Below are 22388 nucleotides of genomic sequence, written 5' to 3'. Positions count from 1 at the left end.
TTTCTCTAATCTTTCCTTTTAGAAACATCCCGACTCTCTGACTTACTTTTCCCTCCAGGTGAAAGTTTATATCCTATTCTGACATCACAGAAGTCAGGTTCAACCCCTACCTTGGGAAGGACAGTTTCTAAGCTAAACCCTTCAAGGGAAGAGAGAAAACATCTAGAAAACTTTTCTCCAAAATTTGGAAGGTTAGGAAGTTCTGGCTAATACCCAACCTGAAATCTTTCTGCTGCGGTTTTAATCATTTAGATGTGTTACAGATGATACAATAGTAGGCTTTACTTTTCAAAAAAACTCTTCAGTTTGGACGAAAATCCTTTGCCTAAACGGAGCCAGCCTTCTGATTCTCAATGAAATTTGCATATGATAAAGTACATATTGTACAATATATGGTGATATGTTACATAAATACATAGCACATGTGCTATTTCCCTATCACATATTTCCATATTTTAATATGCTAGTTATATTAAAAAACTGAAGACTGACTCACTATTTCAGACTGTGCATGGAATGCCAATATCATACACTTACAGAGTTCTCTATGGTTTATATTTTCTTGTTTGCTTTAATCCTACTAACAATGCAGTGAAGTAAGCAGTATTAAACCCATTCTTCTTCTCTGAGGCTGAGATTCAGAGAAACCGGGGAACTTGTCCAGGATCATAATGCTAAGGAATGGCCAAGCAAGGATTTGAACCCAAGTATTCTGGCCCCAAAACTAATAGTCTTCCCAGTACATTATGCACCACTCATAGCCTATGGTTCTCAGCCAGATTTGTGACATTTTAATGAGCTTGTAGTAAAACAAACAGCACTGAATTCAGATTGCATCCTCCCCCAAAACAGCAACAAGAAACCATTTCTTATGGAGAAAAAAATTATAATCCTGAATATCTTTTAAATTCTTAAGTTCCAATCTTTGATCTTGGACTTTGGTCTTCAAGATCTGGGCTGGGGAGAGCAGGCAGAGAGGCACTTAAGGGCCTAATGAAAGAACTGTTAGATTGATTCTGCCAACCCCCGGCTAAAGCAGCTTCCTCCATAGAAAAGGCCAGAAGTAGGTTCAAACTTCTAACACTTCCCCATTCTGATTAGAATGGTCTCCCTGCCTTAGTGGTACAGGGGTCAGCATCTCTCAAAGATCATTTCAGTACTAAGCATGCCTGTGTTTTCCTTGCTCTCCTATATGTCTAAATAGATTATAGAAAAGAGGAAATCAACTATATTTCACTTTGGTGTTGGGTCTACCCAGACCATCTCTGGTGACTTTAATTTGGTCAACCAGATAATCCTATAGGCCATAGATTACTCCAGATGTGGATTACATTGTTTGTTTGTTTGTTTTGTGTTGCACTCAGCTATGGGCTTAGCAAGGAATCCGGGCTCCATAGGGTTTCTCTGCAGGCCAGAGGCCAGTGGAGTTTCTTTTAAGGAGGAAGAGACTTGGGAACCTATGGTCCCATGTTGCTTTTTCTCCCAGTCTTTTCTGCTGGGGCTGGGAGAGCCACCAGGAAATCTGAAAAGTTTTTATCTTTCTGCTACACAAGAGAAGGTAGCAAGGCTCAGGGATGAATTGGAGAGCAGAGTGAATTGGGAGAGCTGAGACCAAAGCAGCCACTGCACTTGACAATATAACTTGAGGCACATTTTCTCCGCCCCCTTCCTTCTAGTCTTTATAATAGATTATTGGTGACTTCAGCTGTTACTAGGGAGACTGCATTTCCCCAACTCCCAGAATGATTTCTACTCTTTTATTAAACTGATTTGGAGTTTACTTCCCCCTTTAGACCTCAAATTGTTCCCTTAATTAGGAGGGCGAGGGATGAGGGGAGGAGGTTCTCCCTGGGTTGAGGGAAAGGTGGAAAGTGGAGTCTCAAGTCTCCCAGAAGCAGGACAGCCAGGTCAGATATAGACCTAGCGCAGATTTGGGGTTTGAAGAGAAACCCTGGTTCCCTACTTCCCTCTTCTCCAAATGCCTCTGTGGAGAACATCTTAAAGTGAGAGGAAACTGTTGGGAGCATCTACAAACAAAAGGGGAAATAGAAAGAAATCTTGTTCTCACCTCAACACTCCTTTTCTCTTCAATCCCTCTGTAGGCCACCCCCACCCCCCACCTCAATTCTCCTTTCCTTTGTCCGCCCTCATCCCTTTGCACTGAACATTCTCTCACCCTCCCCCATTGCATCTCTCTTAAAGGAGTTGCCAGCTGGTCCCCTCCCCCCAACTTGTCCTGCTCTGAGGCAGGGTCTGAAGCAGAGTACCCGTGAGGAGGGAGGGGGGCAGGGGTCCTGTGAAATGCTCTAAGCTCTTTCATAGCAGAGGGCTAAGCAAGGCTTACAGTTATTGAGAAAAGAGAAAGGCACTGTGATTCTGGTGATAGAGACACAAAGTAGGAGAGGACAGGCAAAATGAGGGGACTGGGAAACAGAAAGAGGGAGCGACACAGTGACCGAGAGGGACAACTTTGGGCCTCCTTGCAGAGGGATGAGTACTCACGCTGCCCTTTTTGGGGCAGGGAAACCTGAGAAGTTTTGAGGGTCCTCTCTGGACCTGTCCCACCTGCTTCCCCTTCCTCTCCTCAGCTCAATTGTTTACAGAGATCCTCCCCTGAACTCTTGCCCTCCTGGACTTGCCCTAGCCCCGGCCCCAGGCCTCCGGCCAGGCAGACACCCTGACAGGTTACAAATGAGCGTGGGTGTTAGATTGCGCCAAGCTCTTGTCCTCGGTGTCTGGAGGAGGAGAATCAATGGGCTCTACCTAAGAGCTTCCCTTCCAGTTCCATCCGTGTCTGAATAGAGTGAAGGAACCACTTCCTGTTCTCCTCCCCTCCCCCAGCCCTAACCCAACAGACACACGGAGCAGAAAGGCGTGAGACCCCGCTCCTGAGCCCGGAGCTCCCATTCTCTAAGCAAACTCCTTTGACCTATTCTAGAAAGTCCTCAGAAACTTGAGTCATCTTTAAGATGCAATTGGTATTGAATTTATGGATTTGAGGCTTGGGGGTGTGTGTGCTGTGGGGTAGGAAGGAACCAGAAGAATGCACTACGCTAGTTTTAATCACTTCAGAAAGAGAATAAAAATTCCCTCCTCTTCACCTGTAAGTAAACATTACCTAGCTCTGTGCTCCTTGTGGATCTCTGGAGAGATACAGGGGGTTATCTGAGTCTGAGTGAGTGAGCCAGCTACAGCTATGGATGGCTAGAGAGAGGATAAATACATCCAGAGAAATGAGTTGATGGATAGGTAGGGAACGAATATAAATATGGAGAGAGATGGACGAACAGAGAGATGGATTGAGACAGAGAGAATACAAAAAGAAGCCGAGGGAGAGAAATGCATGTGTGAATGAGGAGAGAGTGGTTATGTGGAGGGATGGAGAGAGGAGCGGGGCATTTCTCATCCTCTCCACATTTCTGTCATCTTGTCTTGCTCCTTGATATGCCAGTTTCCCACCCCTCACTTAACTCTTCCTCTAGATTCTAGGCCCTGCCTCACACCCTTAGGTGTTTTTCCACCCTCTTCCTTCACAGTCATCCATTTGGCCCAAAATAACATACCTCACTCGGCTGTCCTAGCCCATCACCCCAAATTGGGAGAAAGAAACTCAGAGCGGGAGTTCTGGGCAAAGAAGCCTGGATTCCCCATCTCCTGGTCTACAGACTTGGTGGGGGGGGTGGGAAGAATGAAGGGCAGCTGGGTTGAATTTGTCCAAATCTAATAACCTAGGAGGCTATTGAAGGCCTTGGGGGTTGGGAAGGGAGGAAAGTCCTGAATATTCCTCTAACTTTTCCCCCCTCTCCCTCTGGTCCCTTCTTTCCAAAAGTCTTTGAAGAAAGATGTTTTTGACGCTTCCACGTCACCCTCAGATGGATGGGCTGCGGGTGATTGAAGTGTCTTTGTCATGCTAATGCTCGGGGGGTGATGGATTGGCGCTGGGGCTGCCAAACTCTGGCCCGCTGCGCCCATTGGTCTGGGAGAGATCACATGCGCCCCTCCACCCCCACTCCCTACCCCCTTCCTGGGGGAGCCCTGGCCCAGGCGAGCTGGGTTAGGCCATGGATGCAAGCTTCGGCGCTGTGACATACTGCGGAAAGGTTGTAGGGCAAGAGGGTGTCTCCCCCAAACGGGCCGACCCTCCTGCGGCCTCGACGCATGGACTATAATAGGATGAACTCCTTCTTAGAGTACCCACTCTGTAACCGGGCACCCAGCGCCTACAGCGCCCCTACCTCTTTCCCCCCCAGCTCGGCTCCCTCTGTTGACAGCTATGCAGGCGAGACCCGCTATGGTGGGGGGCTGCCCAGCCCCGCGCTCCAGCAGAACTCAGGCTATCCGGCCCAGCACCCGCCCTCGGCGTTAGGGGTGCCCTTCCCCAGCTCCGGGACCTCGGGGTACGCCCCGACTGCCTGCAGCCCCAGCTACGGGCCTTCTCAGTACTACCCTCTGGGCCAGCCGGAAGGAGATGGAGGCTATTTTCATCCTTCAAGCTATGCGGCCCAGCTAGGGGCCTTGTCCGACGGCTATGGAACTGCTGGGACGGGCCCGGGGCCATACCCTCCGCCGCAGCCCCCTTACGGGAACGAGCAGACAGGGAACTTTGCACCGGCCTATGCTGAGCTCCTCTCCGAGGACAAGGAGTCGCCCTGCCCGTCAGAAACCAGCCTCCCCACAGCCCGGACCTTTGACTGGATGAAGGTTAAGAGGAACCCACCCAAGACAGGTAGGGCTCAGAGGTGGCTACCCCCTCTCTGGGGCTCAGAGCGGCTCTGCTGCTTCTGCACTGAGGTGTCCTGGGCTGGGTTCCTGTCTCTGCGCTGCCGGGTAGAGGCAGGTAAGAGCACTCTGCCCGGTCTCAGGTCAGGTGGGGTCTCCCCACCCAGTGAGTGCCCGGTTCCCATTAAGAGTAAGTCTCCACACATACCCGCACTTCCGGATCTGTGTGCCCAGCTCAGGCCCAGGACCCGGTGTCCTGCGGAGGGATGGGGGATGGGAGCGTGGGGAGGCTGATCCAGGTCACCTGGAGGGGTGCGTGGTGCTTCAAGAGCTGAAGCGGGACAGCTTGGTGAATGGGGGTGCGGAGCTGGCCAGGGGGGAGGGGAGGGGAAGGAGAAAGAGGTGAGAGAACTGACGTGGCCTTTCTCTCGCCCCGCCCCTAGCGAAGGTGTCGGAGCTGGGCCTGGGCGCGCCCGGTGGCCTCCGCACCAACTTCACCACGCGGCAGCTGACCGAGCTGGAGAAGGAGTTCCATTTCAACAAGTACCTGAGCCGGGCCCGGAGGGTGGAGATCGCCGCCACCCTGGAGCTCAACGAGACGCAGGTCAAGATTTGGTTCCAGAACCGGCGCATGAAGCAGAAGAAGCGCGAACGGGAGGGAGGCCGGGTGCCCCCAGCCCCTTCAGGCTGTCCCAAGGAGGCAGCTGGAGACGCCTCCGACCAGTCCACGTGCACCTCCCCGGAAGCTTCGCCCAGCTCCGTCACCTCCTGAACTAAACTTCCCAACCGACGGGGCTCCGCGGCACCCGAGCGCCGCCGTCCAGCCCTCTCCTCTGCTCTCCCTAACCCTGGGCCTCGGCTTTACTACTCAGGCGATCCTCACCAAGGCTGGGGCGCCAGTTTACAGCTGCTCTGGGGAGGAATGGGGGACCCCTTTTCTCCGGTCTGGGCAAGGTGCTGATGGCTGGGGACCCTACAGGAGGACCAGAGGCATGGGAGACACCCAACCTGTCAAGAGTGAAGGGAAGGGCTTCCCTCGGCCTTTAATCTGGGGATCAGCACGTGGGCGGGGTGGAAGCAAGTCCCAACCTCCTGGATTCTCCTTTCCCTTCCAACTTCAATTTGTTCAGTCCAGTGCCTTTGAGCTTCGAGGACTCTCCCCATGCACTCTTATCCTAACTCCCCCTTCTAGGCCCAGGACAGAGAGAAGGCCTTGAGGTTTCTTGTGTGGGAGGTGTTTGGGTGCAGGCATATTACCAATGCTTAATCTTTCTAGTTGCCACAGACCTTACAATAGCACCAGCTGCCTTGTGACAGACCAAAAAGCACCCCCCCCCGCCAATCTAAGCCTATTAACCCCCACCTGGCACATTTGTATTGCACTAGCAGCCTCCAGAGGTTGTTTTCTGAGACCTGCCTCCCCTCCCACCAGCGACCTCATCTCTAAGCTACCAAAGTGTTTTGGAACTTGGTACTTCGGAGACTTCTGGAATTTTGTTTGAGGCTGGACCCCAGCAAGCCTCTACCAGGAAGGCGCAGGCACGCCCCCACTAGTTCCTCCCCTATTTATTGCCTCCTGGAAAAGCCAGGACCCTCCTCATCTCCACCCTGACCCCTGGCACAGCCCAGGGAGGCCCAGGTGCAGGGAGAGCTCCTACCAGCAGCAAACATTTCTCTGAACCTTGGAGACAGTGGAGGTACCACTCTTTCTGGAAACCTGAGCCCCAAGCCATCGGGTTCTCTCTGTACTTCCAACTACCTCATTTCAATAAAGTGTGTTTTCCCCTCTTCCCGCCTCTTCTACTCCTCCACCTAGGGGTAAAGGAGGCTCTCTCCAAGAGCCCAGGGGGAGAGATGAGGAAAGAGTAGGTGCAGGCTGGCTGGGCTGGAAGGAGCTGAGCTTTAAGAGCTCAGCTGGTTAAAGAGAAGGACTTACTGGGTGGGGCCTAAGCAGAACAGGGCCCTAGGTTTCCAGATCTGACAGCCGTCAGCCCTCAGGTCGTTGGAGGAATGTGGGAAGACCTGGAGGGAAAAGGTGGTGGGGAGGATACAGTTCAGAGAGGGTCCTGAAAGGAAGGCAGGAAAGAAGAAAAACGGATCTGTTTGGAGAGAACAGAAAAGGGTTTGAAAAGAGGAGGAAGTTCGGGGGGAGGCAAAGGGCCCACTACCCCTTCTCCCTTCTGCGTCCCCCACGTCCAGAGCGAGGCCTGGCATAGAGTGTGCCTCGGTAAATATTAATATGTGCTGCGGAGGCTGTGCATCGTCCCCCTCCCCGCCAAGTCTTGCTCAGAGAAAGTCAGAGGACAGGTCCCTCGATAAACTTCAGATTGACACACAGGTTACCCCTCCACTCCCGCTCCCAGCCTGGCGTCCTTCCACCCAACCGGGACCTCGGGGCTCGGGAGCCGGGGAGGGTGAGAGACTCTGGCCGCAGCCGCCCGCCTCCGAAGTGCCGTCCACCCGGCTCCCGGTGACTCCCGGGTCTCCGGCGCTGGACAGCAGCGGAGGCGAGGCGAAAGGGCCGAGGGGGAGGCGGGGAAGGGAGGGCTGCGGCGGGAGCGGCAGGTTGGAGTCCCGAGGGCCTGGGGTGGGCGAAGGAGGCCGAGGTAAACCCCGGTCCCGCGCTGACCTTTTTACCTCGAAGCGCCCCCGGGCTTTCCAAACAAGCCGACGGCGCGCCCACGGGGGCAGCTATTGTCTCCTGGCGGGTCCCACTGACAACCCTTTGGTCGGCGGAGGCTGGGGGCGGCGGAGGCGGGCCTGGCTCGGGCAGCGCCGCGACGGCCGCCTAACCGCCAGCGCTCTCGCCCTGCAGTGCCGTCCAGAGGACGCGGGCCTGCGGGCTCCCGACCGGTTTATTGATTCCGGGGACCCCCCCCCAATGCCCTGTAGTCAAGACAGCTGGGGTCGGGCAGCAAGACCAAGGGGGGCGTCTTACCCCACCCCATCTACTGAATTCTCGACCTTTCAGAGGAAGACAAGAAGCAAAAAGGACTAGGAGTGTGTGCAAGAAAAGCCGAGCGTTTGCTTCCTAATGAAATTGGTGCTATTATAGGAGAGGCCAAGTTATCAATAATGGCACAGTCCAGCTGGAGGGGAAGAGAAGTGTGTTGCAAGAGGAAGCTCAGCTTTCCCAGAGCTTGATGCCTTGGCCTTTGTCTTAAAAAAAAAAAAATCTATTAACTGCTTCTCTGCATTTAATTAAAATTGCCACCAAGGTTGGCTTTCCCAAGGGGGTCACCTTGACAGAGGAGACAGAGCAGTGTCTGTGGAAACAAAACTCTTGCTTGGAGCCATTCAGTGTAAGCTGGTAGAGCCTTCTGGTTGGGATATTTCTGGATCCTGCAAACTTTGGACCCGTGGGCAGAAAATCAGGGAAGAGGAAGGAGCTTTGGTTAGAGCAGGACCCCAAGGATGGTGAAGCTGGACCTCAGACTGGGGCTGACAGGTCCTGGGGGAGGCTGGTCTATTTGGATTTTGGCCACAGCAGAAGGAACTATCAGATTCCCCCAGGGAGGGATGAGGGGCAAATCAATTCTCTGTTAACAGAGGGGCAGGCTCAAAAGAATCTGCAATACGTCTGAGCCCCCCCATCTCCTTTGATCCTAACCCCTTCCCCACCTTGTGCTCTCCTAAAATCCCACTTATCTGAGGCCTCAGACTGGTCTACACAGAAAGCATTGATTTGCAGAAACAGAAGGTCACTGTATTTTCTATCATAAATGACAAAGGAGAGGTTGGTAAAAACAAACAAACAATCAAACAAACAAAAACACATTGTTGAACTTTCCAGAATAGATGACAAACTGCTTCCCTCTTAGACTCCTTTCAGATAGGTGGGTTTTTCACAGCCCCTGAGGGGGCAAAGGGAATCATATTTACCAGAAGATCTGAAAGTACATTTTCTGCAAGATTTAAAGCCCTCCACTCCAACACCTCCATTTACCAAATCTCCAAAAAGTCTCCTATTTTGAAAATAAAAATCTTAAAATAGAGATTTTTTTCCCCATTGATTCTTTATTGGGGTGGGGGGAGAATTCTTCTCGGGTTGAAAGTTTGTCAAGGTTTCTGAGGAGTATCTCCCGGCCCCTCCTCCACCACGGAGCCTCCGCTCTACCCAACACTCTGCACCATCTGTTTCTCAGCCCCAAGTGTGAACTTTTCCTCTTTCATTTGCTTTCTTCTTCAGCATTTGTTCTCCCAACGTGAAGCCCTTTGATCTCCAGGACAAGAGAGACAAGGAAAAAAGATTTAAAAAACCCTAAAGTTCTTCTTACTTTTAATGTGGGTTTCTTTGTTATGAACATTCTTTGCAGCAATACCACTGGGCTGCTGGAAGGGAGTTGGTGGGGTGGGGAGTAGAAGAGGGTGGAGATGGGGAGGCTGGGGGCATCTCCAGATGACCGGGAGCATGCAGATCCAGATGAAACTGAGAGGAAGGCCAAGATATGTGGGTTCAAATCCTTCCAGCCCTGCCTCTCACAGCCTTGTGGCCATTTTCTCCAAAATGGGCATCATAATCATACTTATTTCATAGGGTGGATGTTAATAAATAAGTTTATATGTGTAAAATATTCGAGAGCAGTCTCTAATAAATAAATATGAGCTATAATAATACTTATCATTATTAAAGGGGACATGTCTTCTCCCCTACCTACAGTCCCTCATTGATTCCAGGGCACATCTTGACCCTTTGAGGTACACACACACTCTTCACTTCCCACATTCATATCTTGTTTGATCCCTGATAGGTATATGATACTAGAGACAGGTTCTGGGGCTAAGGACAGGTAGAGGGGATTCCCTTCTTAGCAGCTGAGAACACCCAGGTGGGTCTGGCTGAGACCCTTTCCTTACCATCAGGTCTCAGCCCACTCAACTGTACAAGAGGAGAGTTGTCCTGGGCCTCTTGCACTCTCCCTCCCTTCTCCATTGGGAGGAAGGCTCAGAAGTCCTAAACGCAGACAGTCTGAGTTCCTCATTTAGAGTGGTGGAGGGCAAGGGTTCTGAAGGGTAACTTAGGTTTCAACGTGGTTCCTCTCTTATCAGCTGGGTGAGTGAGCTCATGCCAGTTATTCAATTTCCCTGTGCTTCCATTTCTTCAGATGTAAAACGAGGGAAGTTGAATAAGTGAGATATATGAGACATGCTTAAAACACTGCCTGGCAGTGTTCAGTAGAGATTTTCTGTTTTATATATTCATACAAGACATTTTTTTATTACTTTCTTGTACTGAGTTTTTCTTGGCCTTGGTGTGACGGAAGCAGACATTCGCTAGCCTTCATCCTCCAGCACTGTACCTGCAGACCCATCTAGTACCGTAACCATGGAATTTGCTGCTAGGGAATAAAATAATTATGAATGAAAAGGTTCAGGGTAGTTCCACAGAATACTAGTTCATAGTAAGTGCAGCATCGTAATGAGACATGATTTTGGCAGGACAGTCTCATTGCATAACTCTGGGAGCACATTCTCACTGTGGTCCATGTGGTTGGCACCCCCTGCAGTTGTACCAGATTTTTTCCTGATGGCTCAGTCCTAGCTCTAAGAACTTCCTTGCATGGCCTGCTTTACATGACTCAACCACAATATTCCAGATGCTTTAACTTTTGCTATTTCCCAGGCTCTCTAAATGCTTTATATCCTCAGAGTGGGTCCTGGGTGGAACAGGAGTTGGAGATGCCAAATATTTAATGCCCATTTCTGGGAGAACAGATAGGCTCAAGCAGCTATTAACTGCAGCTCAGAGTAGGACCTCTTGGCCACTGTCATTCTCTTCATCGGGAAATAAGTGGATCAGGTACTTCAGAGAAGAAAGAACTTTGTAGGAAGTCAGGAGACCAGAGCTTCCTCTACCAAGGGCCTCCTGTGTGTCCTTGAATCAATCACTTAACCTCTCTGGGCCTGCTTTCCCAGTCTTTAATATAAGCTGCATTGTCTCACTGCAGCTTTCCTCATCCTTCCCTCTGATGATAGAAGTTGTAAGTAAGAAAGAACGTTAAACTTGGTCTGGGATGGGGGGTGGTAGGGTGGGATGGGGGAAGCATCATGTCCCACATAGTCTACTGGCCAAGTTGGAGCTAATTAAAATGACTGTTTCTCCCCCCACCCCAGTCAATTTCCTCCATCCTCTCAAGATCACTGGCCTGGGTCCAGGCAATTCTGACCCCTGTAGCCCTTTCTGCCTGAAGGGAGAACCTAGGAGGGAGGATGCCCCAAAACGCATGCGCCCTCTGCTCCTTAGAGGCCCGGAGCTCCCTTCAGTTTACTCTGGCCTGACAGCTCCGTTTCTACCCCACCTTGGAGATGAGGCAGCTCAGTATTTACTCAGCCGGAGAGGTTTGCCCAGAAGCCTTGCCTCCCAGCCAGCTCCTGCTGGCTCTGCTCTGCAGCCCCCACCCCCTTCCCTTCCTGGTTCATGGAGAGTTCAGCCCTGAAATGGCTTACAGCCCCCCAACCCCCAGCCCTGGAGGAGCTGCCTGTCCAGGGGATTGCTGAGGCCAAAGGGCGGGGGAAGGGTCCTGGTCGTGGGGTCATGCCCTGGTCTCTCCACTCTTGCTGGACCAGTGCCTGAGCCTCCTAGAGGAGAGACGACTCAGGAAATGATTGTGGTTTTTGGGGAAGGGGTGTAGGGAGATTGGCTAAAATGGGACTGTCAGGTTGGGAACATCATCCAGGACTGCAAAGGGCCGCATATCTGCATGTTATTAGTGTCATAAACTATGTCTAATGGGAGAGAAATTTGGTAAACTTGTAATAGTTTGGACTCCCTTTCCAAAGACACTAAAGGGCTAATATGATAAAGAAGTGACACGCATGTTCTCAGCAACCATATACGAAAAATAGTCTCTAACCTCCTAACTTTCTAGGATATAAGATCCATGAAGGCTGAGATTTCTGTTTTGTTCATTGCTGCATTTCTAGTGCCTTGAACAATGCCTGGCATGTAGTAGATGCTCAGTAAATATTTGTTGGACAAGTGAACATTGAAGCAAATTTCTCTTGGCTAGAAGCCAGTCACCCCCCCCCAAAATGGTCTTCTGAAATGACATCAGTTTTAGACATTTGATTAGTCCAAGAGTGTTACCTGATCAGTGTATTCATATGAAAATAATGAAAGTAGGACAAGTGATGGAATGGGACTTGGGAGGCATCTTCTTATTCTCTGACTCTCCCTTCATTCGTTAAAGGTATTTATCTCAGGCAAATGACAGAGTTTCTTTTATAGCTTCAGGGCGAGTCTGCTCCCCAGGAGGGTTCACCCATAGAGTTTTTGTTTGTTTGTTTTGTTTGAACTTCCTTTACTTTAGCAAGCATAAACTGAAGAAAAGACTCAACTTTAGAAATGTAAAGGATTTGAAGGCCCAGCTGGATGTTTAGATTGGTAGAAATGTTGGTAGAAAATAGACAGAGAAGCCAACCCTTCTGTTGAGAGATCCAGGCAGGTGCAGCCGCTGCAGACCAGCCTTCCTTTCTCCTCTCCATCACCCAATGCAGCCCCACAGGGTGCAGTGTCCTTTATACGCCAATGGACCAAGTTTTCCGTTTCTAAAAACCTTTGGGAAGTCTTCCCCTTCTAGGCCCAATAAAGTGAATTCACTTAGGTTCGTTTGGGTCTGAAAGGGGACAGCAAGGGGAAGCGTTACTTTTAATGCTTAATGGAAGTCGAGGGCAAGGATGGTCACTTGTTGGAAGTTTCTCAGAACGCTTGAGAAGATCACCCATTCTCGTGTGGTCAGTTACCATTTTTGGAAATTGTTGGGAATTGATGACATCCTCTTGCACACTCGCACCATAGACCTACACACGTGGATCCTGATCACAGAACAGGAAACCTGATTTAAAGCAAGAAAAGGGAAGGGAAAAGTGTCAAGGAAAAGGAAAAGTCACCTCCACCTCCTGTTCCTCCCTGGCGTTAGACTTCCAGATCAAGGGCCCCCTAGGAAGAACGGAGCTGGGGAATGGAATTCCTCAGCAGTGACCTGAAAAAACTCAAAGGTTCAAGGCTTCTGGGCATGGCTCTGACAATTTGGCCAGAGTTCTATGATCCCCCATTTCAGACACAGCCTTTGCTGGGAGCTGTTGTTTTTGGGGATGGGGAGTCTGAAGAGGCAAAATCTGGACAACAAGATGTGCAGAAGAAAAGCCTTCGAGGTGTATGTGAGGAAATAGGCTGGCAGCTGGTAGAAAGAGCTGTCCCACGCTCCTCTCCAGCCCTGAGCTTTCTTTCCACCGTCCACCACCTCCAGTTACTCCACTGTCTCTCCAATTTACACTCAGTCATTTTCCGGAACTCAATTTTCAATCCCCACCTTTCGGAGCCTGGCAGGAGGGGCACTACCCAGAGTTAGAGGTAGGCAAGAGGGCAGCTCCTTCCTTGGAGGATGGGTGGGGTGGGTGGGGCAATTCCTAATCCAGCAGGGGGTCTGTATTCAGCAATTCAAATTTAGTGATTTGGGTGCATTGGATGGGGCCTTGCAAGGACACCTTTGAAAGAGTCTGCATGCTTGCAGGCTCCCGCCTTACCAAGCGGCACATTTCAAAACCCATTGAAATCCACACCTTGACACATTCCCGAAGAGACACGCCAACCTCCCTCACACGTTCGCAGACCTGTCTGTAAACAAGCGTTGTTACTTGTGCCTCAGACCGGCAAATAAACTGACCTTGTACACAGCTCTGCACACGTGGCTGCAACAGCCAGAGAAAGCGGGCTGGGGAGACAGGTATTGTTACCTGCGTGGAAAGGTTCTGTTTCTCTCCACTCGTTGGAGTTTACGTTTTGACTGTTAAGTGGTACCAAATGAAGCTTCTGAGAAGCGTGAGTGGAAAATAGAAGAGTTCTCCGCATAGAGGTGAAAAGGAAGAGGGCCTTTTGCTAAAGATGCTTCAGTCTCATCTCTACAGAATTCCCAGAATGGAAATGAAAAGGAAGGAGGCGAGTAATGAGTTATCTCTCTGTGTTGGGTGGTGTGGCTGCGCGCTCAGAGGGAAAGCAAAAATTAAGAGAAAACGAAACAAACAAAAAAATCCCAAACGTGACTAATTTCCTACTTTTCCTTCACAGAATACCAAAGATCTGGAAAGCTGATTTTTTCCCTGGTTTTCATTTGGGTGTTTGGACCCAGAGTTTAGTAAGCTTTACCTGAGTCTTCCCACCACCAATACTAACTTTGGGTTCTTCAACATCCTATTTTGAAAAAAAAAAAAGAAAAAAGAAAAAACAAAGTTTCAAAAGTGTGTTAAAATAATCTACCAAAAATAATCTGAGTGTGTTCCAAAATCGTCCCTTTATGAAAAACTCCCTCTATTTCACTAGAGAAAAAAAATGTTTTTTTTTTTTTAAAAATTCCTCTCTTTGAATAAGAAAGGGGGTTTATCTGCAGCAGTCTTCCTTCCGTCTTTACTCTTTCTAAGTCAAAGGGATGTGGAAACCGGAAAAAATTTTGCTTTACTCTCTCTCTCTTCCTCCAGCCCTCTTGCACGCAGTTCTCTGGAAAAAAGGGGGTCCTGGGTTTGAATTTAATTTAATCAGTACAAAAACTTCTTGCTTTTATGTCTTTTGCATTGGCCATGTGCTAAGCTGCTCCCAATCTTAGATTTCCCCTTGGAAAACAAGAGAAGACCAGATTCTCTCTCTCTTTTTTTTTCCCTCCCCAGAACTTTAAAGTTTAGTTTTCAGTTTTATTTTTGGTGACAAGTGTAAATGTTTGCTCAGTTGCTGAGGCATAACTCAGATTCTTCTCTGGGGTCAGGAGCCCTCTTCCATCCTCTCCTTTCAACTGAGGCAGGGCTCCAGACGTAGATAGTTTTTTTGGAGTCACAGAGGGTCTCACTCAGCACCCTTAGAGCCCCTTCCCACTTCAGCCTGGAATTGAGAGCAGCCTCCTTAGTCACAGGGTCCATTCTCTGTTGAGGTCTGAAGCCCTTGATTGGGAGAGGAGAGAGACAAGCTCATGGGTCCCTGATAGGTGTGAAGAGCAGGTCTTTCTATGTAGGCGAACCTGGAGAGAAAGGACTTTCCTCTCCTCCCAACACAAACACACACACACGCACACGCACACGCACACACACACCCAACAACCCTGCAAGCTTAATGAAGGAATTTTACTGTTTAAGGGAATGGAGGCAGAGGAGGAGGGAGTTACTTGTAAATCTGCTTCCAGGCAACACGGAGAGGTGTTTTCTTCAGAACTTTGGCAGATGTAGAGAAAATCCTGCCCAACAATGAGATACCATTAACTACTGATCCAGATTTCAAATCAACATTGCATTTGGATATTTTGATGGCCATCTAGCTGCTTCTTAGCTCATAGAGAGAGGTGAGGAATCTGCATCGCTGAACTCTTTGGTTCCTTTCTCTCTTTCCCCATATACCTCCTGAACATAACCCAGGAGCTTTTTTATTTCTCCTTAGGTGCGTGAGTTTCCCAAGACATATCAGGGCTGAAGTTGACATCTGCTGGGAATTCCTTGCTTTTCTCAACCTTACTAGTGCCCGCCTGAGATAGACTTAGGAGAATGAAAGTGGCACAAATCAAAGCAAAACAACTGAAAGCTTGGATATGGAAGGAACGTAGAGACTTTATCCTTTATACCTTCACCCAATCTTTACTACAATATCCTGGGCTTGGACACCTCTAGCAATGGGAAGATTGCTATTTATAAGGGAGATTCCCCCGATGTTGGACTGCTCTAAATACTAGAAAATACTTCTTTATAAGGAATACAAGTTCATCTTCTTGGGACTTGCACCCATTGATCTTACTTCTCTGCTACCTTCTGGAGCCAAGAGAATGACTCAATTCCTTTCCCACATGCTACCCCTCCAAATATTTGAAGACAGCTGTCGTGTGTGTCCCTAGAGTAATATACATTCCCAATTCCTTAATTTGTTTCTCCTAAGACCTGATTTCCAGATCTTTCTCCATCCTGTTCTTTCTTCCTTAGTCAATATTTTGTACAAAACAAAGTGTCCAGAACTGAACAGAAAATATAAAGTGTGACTGGATCAGTTCTAAGTAGAGTGGAAATATTATATCCCTCGATCTGGGCACTATATTTCTGTTGATACAGGCAGGATAGCTTGGGCAGGAAAGGGCAATGGGGCAGGCTGGTGGCTGCTGATGAATGGGAGGAATCCTTTCTCTCTTTCAGACTGTGTCCATCTACTTGACCTCTAGGGCTGCATTAGTCACTGAGACCATGAGCCACAAATCCCCAAGCTCTGTGAGGGAGCTGCCAGATTGGCAGCCGTTATGGGGAACAAACATTTGCTGAGCAGAGCCTGTTTAATTTGTGAGAAGGGAAAGGAGCATTCGAGTAGAGAAGCAATGTGAAAGGTGAGAAGGAGTGGCCCCGTTATCGCAAGGGAAGGAAGTGCCGATTTACCTAGGCTAAGGCAGCTACTCCACTTCTGCTGCTTATCATTGCTGCCCAGGTAACTCTACTTCTCTCACAATGCTTTTTCCACTTCCCTTCTTTGTGTCAGCTGTTATTATTTTTGTTATCATTGTTGTTGTTATTGACATTTATATAGAACTTTGCTATTAGCCTTTACTTCTCATCACATCTCTGGGAGGTTCATATGTTCATTATTCTCACATATGAGGAGCCCGAGGCTCAGAGAAAATAAATAAGGTACCCAAGATCACATACCTGAAAAGCAACATATCATTTTTCTTTTTGTGCCTCTGGCCCTCTAGGATTTATATATAAGCCCACATATCTGGACTAGGCAATGCATTTAGGATGTCAGCCTCTCTTCCACCTCATTCTCCTCTTCACGCTGCCTTCGCTATCAGACCACCAGGCGTTGTTTAGAGTCTGAGGTGACTGCTTTTTTCCTTTTGGAGGAGAGAAATCAAGCAGACTACCCCAATATTCAAGATTACCAGGTTTAACTAGGGAATCTCTCTCTCTGTCTTTGTAACTGAGAATGCCTACAAATAGTGTCCAATTCAGATATTGGTTGACTCGCAAATTCTGTGGAAACCTCTAAAGGTCAGGGTTTGGCCATTATGGGAGGTTTCACTTTAGGGACCTTCCACTTGAAGTGGGGGGTCTTCTCCAAGTTTGGAAAGATGTAGGCACTTCGGACATGATGGATCTGGATGTTGAAAGGGTTCAGGTTTGGCATATTACAGCAACCCTGGGGGCAATGGGAAGGGGGCTATTAACATGCATTTGGGAAGGGGTTCTCCTTGAGGACACATCTTTCCAAATTCTTATGATGGGTATGCAAATGCTATGACTTCCTAGGTACTGGGAGTCATGATACAGGGATGGATAAGAAGTAGGAACTTTCATAAAAAGGAACGAAATTGGGTCACTTGTAGAAACATGGATGGACCTAGAGACTGTCATACAGAGTGAAGTAAGTCAGAAAGAGAAAAACAAAGATCATATATTAACGCATATATGTGGAATCTAGAAAAATGGTAGAGATGAACTGGTTTGCAAGGCAGAAATGAGACACAGATGTAGAGAAAGAACATATGGACACCAAGGGGGAAAAGGGGGGTGGTGGGATGAATTGGGAGAATGGGATTGACATATATATATATATATATACACACACACACACTAATATGTGTGTATATATATATATACACATATATATACATACATATACATATATACATATTATATATACATATATATTATACATATTATATACATATATATGTGTGTATATATATACATATATATATATACACTAATATGTATAAAATAGATAACTAATGAGAACCTGCTGTATAGCACAAGGGGAATTCCACTTCACTGTACAGTAGCAACTAACACAACATTGTGAAACAACTATAGCCCAATAAAAATTAATTAATTTTAAAAAAAGAATTGGGGGCTTTCAGCTTTTTTCCTCATGCGCCCACTCTCACATGAATCAGCCTCCCCCTATATCTCCCCCACCCCACCACTTCGTTGGAGATCCTAATCACGGTAGACATATAGATCAGAGCTTTGAAGACTTTGAGGAATAAGCAGATCAGAAAGTCCAAGTCTCCAACCCCTTCCACCTGTGACCTTCCCAGGACTGGTTGGCAGAGCCAGGCACAAGGCAGATGCAAGGTAGAAGCCTGAAGGCCGTGAGCGGCTTCCCATCCTGTAACTCAGTCCAGGTCCTGGGGACTTATAGAGTGGTCCTGACAGCAGAATTAACATGATGGGGAGTCTAGGGAGAGACAGGAAGGGGGGAGAGGAGGGACACAGAGTCAGATTAGGGGTAGTAGATCACTTGTGTCTGGCATCTACCCTCCTGCTTTATGCAAATGTTGCTTTAGCTCCAAAGAAGCCACATTCCGGGACTAGTTTGCTGTTTATTTAAAAATACACAGATTTTGCAACCCGTCTGGAAAGCTCTGAAGGGGCTCCCGATAAGGGCATCTCATCATATCCCAGCAGCAGGGCAGTAAATCGAGAACATGCAGAAACATCAAAAAAGCCCTTCCTTGATCAGATGTTGTAAAGAATTTGCAAAGTCTGCAGATAAGGAGATCACTAGAGAGAATGCATGTGTGAGTCCCTCAGAGAAAGCCCATTTATTTTCTCCTTTTCTGTTACCTTCTGCTCTCTAGCCGAGCAAGGCATGCACAGCAAGGGGGAGGTGGGTGAGCGCTGGTTGTGAGGCTACGCAGCCCAAGTCACACATGGTCTCTCTTCCCCAGGTGCCCTGCAATGCGCCTTTCCTTATCGGTTTTGAAATACAAGGCACAGAGACTCAACGACTGCCAAGGGAAAAGGCTATCACAGAGCAAATACCTGAAGGGGAGAGACATATTTGAGAAAGAACAGATAACATTTTCAACATATTTAGAGATCCCAGCCCTCATCCGGCTTCAGTATCCCTTCACCTGAGCTTTTACCAGTAAGATGTGTCAAACAAATTAAATAGTTGATGGGAAGGCAGGAGCCAGGCATCTTACCAGTCCTTTTTTCTTGTGTTGGAGCCAGCCTGGAGACAACCATGCTGAAATAATGGGTCTTGGTAATTTCACAAGCTAAGGGACTCCAAGCACGCCATACTTCACTTACTTTGCAGATAGTCACTCAGCCCCCTGACCAAAGGGAATATCAATTTTTGCTGAGAATCAGTAAAAATTATTAAATAGCAGTGATGAGGGGCCAGGAATTAGAGTTCCTTTTATAGGTCAAATTAAGGCTTCATCACTTTGTTATAAAGCAGAAACTAACATGCCATTGTAAAGCAATTATACTCCAATAAAGATGTTAAAAAAAAATTAAGGCTTCATGAGTCTCTTCCACTCTTTCATCCTTCCCATCATCAGCCCTGCTTGTTAGCTAAAGAAATGGAGGAACAAGAAATTTCAATTAATTGGAGGCAATATTGGAGGAACCTGAGAGTGCCCCACACATGACAAGCTTGCAGAGAGGGTTCTGATGGGAAATCCAAGACAAGCCCATAGAAAGGTAGAGTAAGGAGGTGGGGTGTACTTCGAAGGTTCAATAATCTGAAATGTACAACGAGAAAGATTAATTCCAGATTGCTATAGCTGCAAATTCTCTTGAAGGATAACTGGAAGGATAAACATAGTGTGAATGGGGTCACCAGCTTAAAGAATGAAAATACACCAGGTTTTAGGAGGGAGATCTCTAAAAGTGAGAAGAAAGAGAAGGCTGGGTGTTTAAGTCTCTCTCTCTCTCTCCTTCTCTCTCTCCTGTTAGAATTATGATACATGTTCCTAACGTTCTTGGCCTTTCATATATCCTTGAGACCCGGTCTTACCTGGTTAATTTCCCCTCCAAAACATGGCACACTCTTTCTATTTTGACTCCTAATAAGCTCTTCCATTTTTCTGAAAGACTTTCTACTCATTCTATGCCTGGAAAACCTTATTTGTTTCCCAAGATGCAGCTGAAACATCACTTCCTCAAGGAAGCCTTCCCACCATCCCTAGACAGAGTGAATCTCTATCCTTGTTGCTCTACCCATGTCTCCTTTTTAAAAAAATTTTATTAATTTTTATTGGAGTCCATGTCTCCTTAATTCCACCACTGGGCCCTTATGTTGCATGTATCACTTGTTTATATGTCTGTTCATTTTTGTATCTTTAGTACCTAGGGGAAAAGACATATCTTGTAAATATATACGGAATATTGAAAAGATGAATGAATACAAGAGTAAAGATGAGACAGATGCAACATTTGGCATAGGTGGCATGATATTAATAGCTGATAGATATAGCAAATGTATTTAGTTTTTGGTTTTCTATCTTCTTCCTGCTAACATAAAGATCTTCAAGATTGAAATAACAATAACTTTATTAAGGCGGGTATTTGGCTCACTAAGTCATATCTGTAGCATCACATTCAGTTCCAGGTGCCATATTTTTTTTTTTTTTTTTTGCGGTTCGCGGGCCTCTCATTGTTGTGGCCTCTCCCGTTGCGGAGCACAGGCCCTGGATGCGCAGGCTCAGTGCCCATGGCTCACGGGCCCAGCCGCTCCGCGGCACGTGGGATCTTCCCGGACCGGGACACGAACCCGTGTCCCCTGCATCGGCAGGCGGACTCTCAACCATTGCGTCACCAGGGAAGCCCCCAGGTGCCATATTTTAAGAGCATCTTAGACTCCCTAGATTGGAAGGGACTGTAAAGATTATCTGGCCCAATCTCCTTTTTTATGACAATGTTTTCATCAAGTGGTTGTCCAGCCTCTGATTGCAACCCACCCATCACCAGATCCAGGGAGCTCACAACTTCCTGAGACAGTCAATTTTCTCTTCAAACCACTCTGACTCCTTTTCCTCATTTAAGATGAAATTTGTTTTACTGAAACTTTCCCCCTTTGCTCTTATTGCTATTCCTTCAGCTACCAGAAGACATTCATAACGCCTTCCTTGCCTCAGTCTTTCCCACTCCAGGTGAAACCCTGTTATCCTTCAGCAACTCATTATATGACACGACAGTGTCACACAAGGAACCAGAGGAATATCCTCTGACAATGCCCGGAGCAAAATGTAAACTGTTCTGCATGGTGTACCAGCATAGAAATCCATTAAGACTATAACATTTTCCTCATTCTTGTAGTCCTACCAGCTACTTATGGAGACTTGTTGAACATTGGCTTTTGTTTCAAGCCCTTTACACACATTGTCTCCTTTAATTCTTTTCCCATTTTGCACACAATGGAACTGAGACTTATAGAGGATAAATACATTGAACGGAGTCACGCTACAAATACTGTGTTTCTATTAATACAGCTCGTGGTTATTTTTTGCTTTGTTGACTTTTTTTTTGGCAGTCATACCCAGAGGTAACTCATACTGAAACATCTAATTATTTTTTGCATATATGGTGGCTTGGTTTTATTTTCTCCACCTGGATTCATACAGTGATTTAAAAGGTTTTTTTTTCCAAATTTTTATTATGAAAAATGTCAAATATTGAGAAAATATTAAAAGAATAGTACAATGAGCACTGTACATCTACCACCTGAATTCAGTGGTTACCATTTTGTCAGGTTGGTTTCATATAACTTTTTATTTATGCATCCATCCTTCCATCAACGCATTTCAAAATAGGTTGCACTTCACCTTTAAATTTTTTTGTGTGCATCTCCTAAGAATAAAGGACATTGTCCTATATAACCAGTTGTCACACCTAAAAGAAATTAGTGGGACTTCCCTGGTGGTGCAGTGGTTAAGAATCTGCCTGCTAAGAAATAGAGACACAGATGTAGAGAACAAACCTATGGACATCAAGGGGGGAAAGTGGCAGGGGGATGGTGGTGGTGTGATGAATTGGGAGGTTGAATTGGGATTGACATATTTACACTAATATATATAAAGTGGATAACTAATAAGAACCTGCTGTATAAAAAAATTAATTAATTAATTTTAAAAAAAAGAAAAAAAAAGAGTCTGCCTGCCAATGCAGGGGACACAGGTTCAATCGCTGGTCCGGGAAGATCCCACATGCTGCGGAGCAGCTAAGCCGGTGTGCCACCAACTACTGAGACTGCGTTCTAGAGCCCGTGCTCTGCAACAAGAGAAGCCACCGCAGGGAGAAGCACTCGCACCGCAACGACGAGTAGCCCCAGCTCGCTGCAACTAGAGAAAGCCCCTGCAGCAACGAAGACCCAATGCAGCCAAAAATAAATGAATAAAAATAAATGTATTTTAAAAAATGTAGCAATAATACCCAGATCATTACAAACTTCTCTAACTTTCCCAAAATATCTTAAAATACACATCACATAAAATTTACCATTTTAATAATTTTTAAGCGTACAGAGCCCTAGGGTTAAGTACATTCACACTGGTGTGCAACCAACTGCAGAACTTTTTTCTTTTTTTTAAAATATTTATTTATTTATTTGGTTGCGACGGGTCTTAGTTGCGACACATGGGCTCTAGTTGAGGCGTGTGAACTCAGTAGTTGTGGCACGCGGGCTTAGTTGCCCCGTGGCGTGTGGGATCTTAGTTCCCCGACCAGGGATTGAACCCAAGTCCCCTGCACTGGAAGGTGGATTCTTTACCACTGGACCACCAGGGAGGTCCCTCCAGAACTCTTTTCATGTTGAAAAACTGAAACTCTATAATTATTTAACAACCACTCCTCATTCCCTTCTCCCCCAGCCCCTGACAACCACCATTCCATTGTTTGTCTCTGTGAATGTGACTACTCTGGGT

The 22388-nt window shown here is 47.2% G+C and overlaps 1 protein-coding gene across 1 annotated transcript; it reads left to right on the top strand.

The window, feature by feature from the left end:
• Positions 1–4153: 4153 nt before the first annotated feature.
• Positions 4154–5585, top strand: HOXB1 (homeobox B1). The gene is made up of 2 exons (XM_004282672.1): positions 4154–4726; positions 5163–5585. The coding sequence occupies exons 1-2, from the start codon at positions 4159–4161 to the stop codon at positions 5489–5491; spliced, it is 897 nt and encodes a 298-aa protein (XP_004282720.1). The 5' UTR covers positions 4154–4158; the 3' UTR covers positions 5492–5585.
• Positions 5586–22388: the final 16803 nt, after the last annotated feature.

The sequence above is a fragment of the Orcinus orca genome, chromosome 19, assembly GCF_937001465.1.
Source record: "Orcinus orca chromosome 19, mOrcOrc1.1, whole genome shotgun sequence".
Lineage (NCBI taxonomy): Eukaryota > Metazoa > Chordata > Mammalia > Artiodactyla > Delphinidae > Orcinus > Orcinus orca.
Note: the sequence above shows the minus strand (reverse complement) of the source record. Positions and strands in the feature narration are given on the sequence as shown.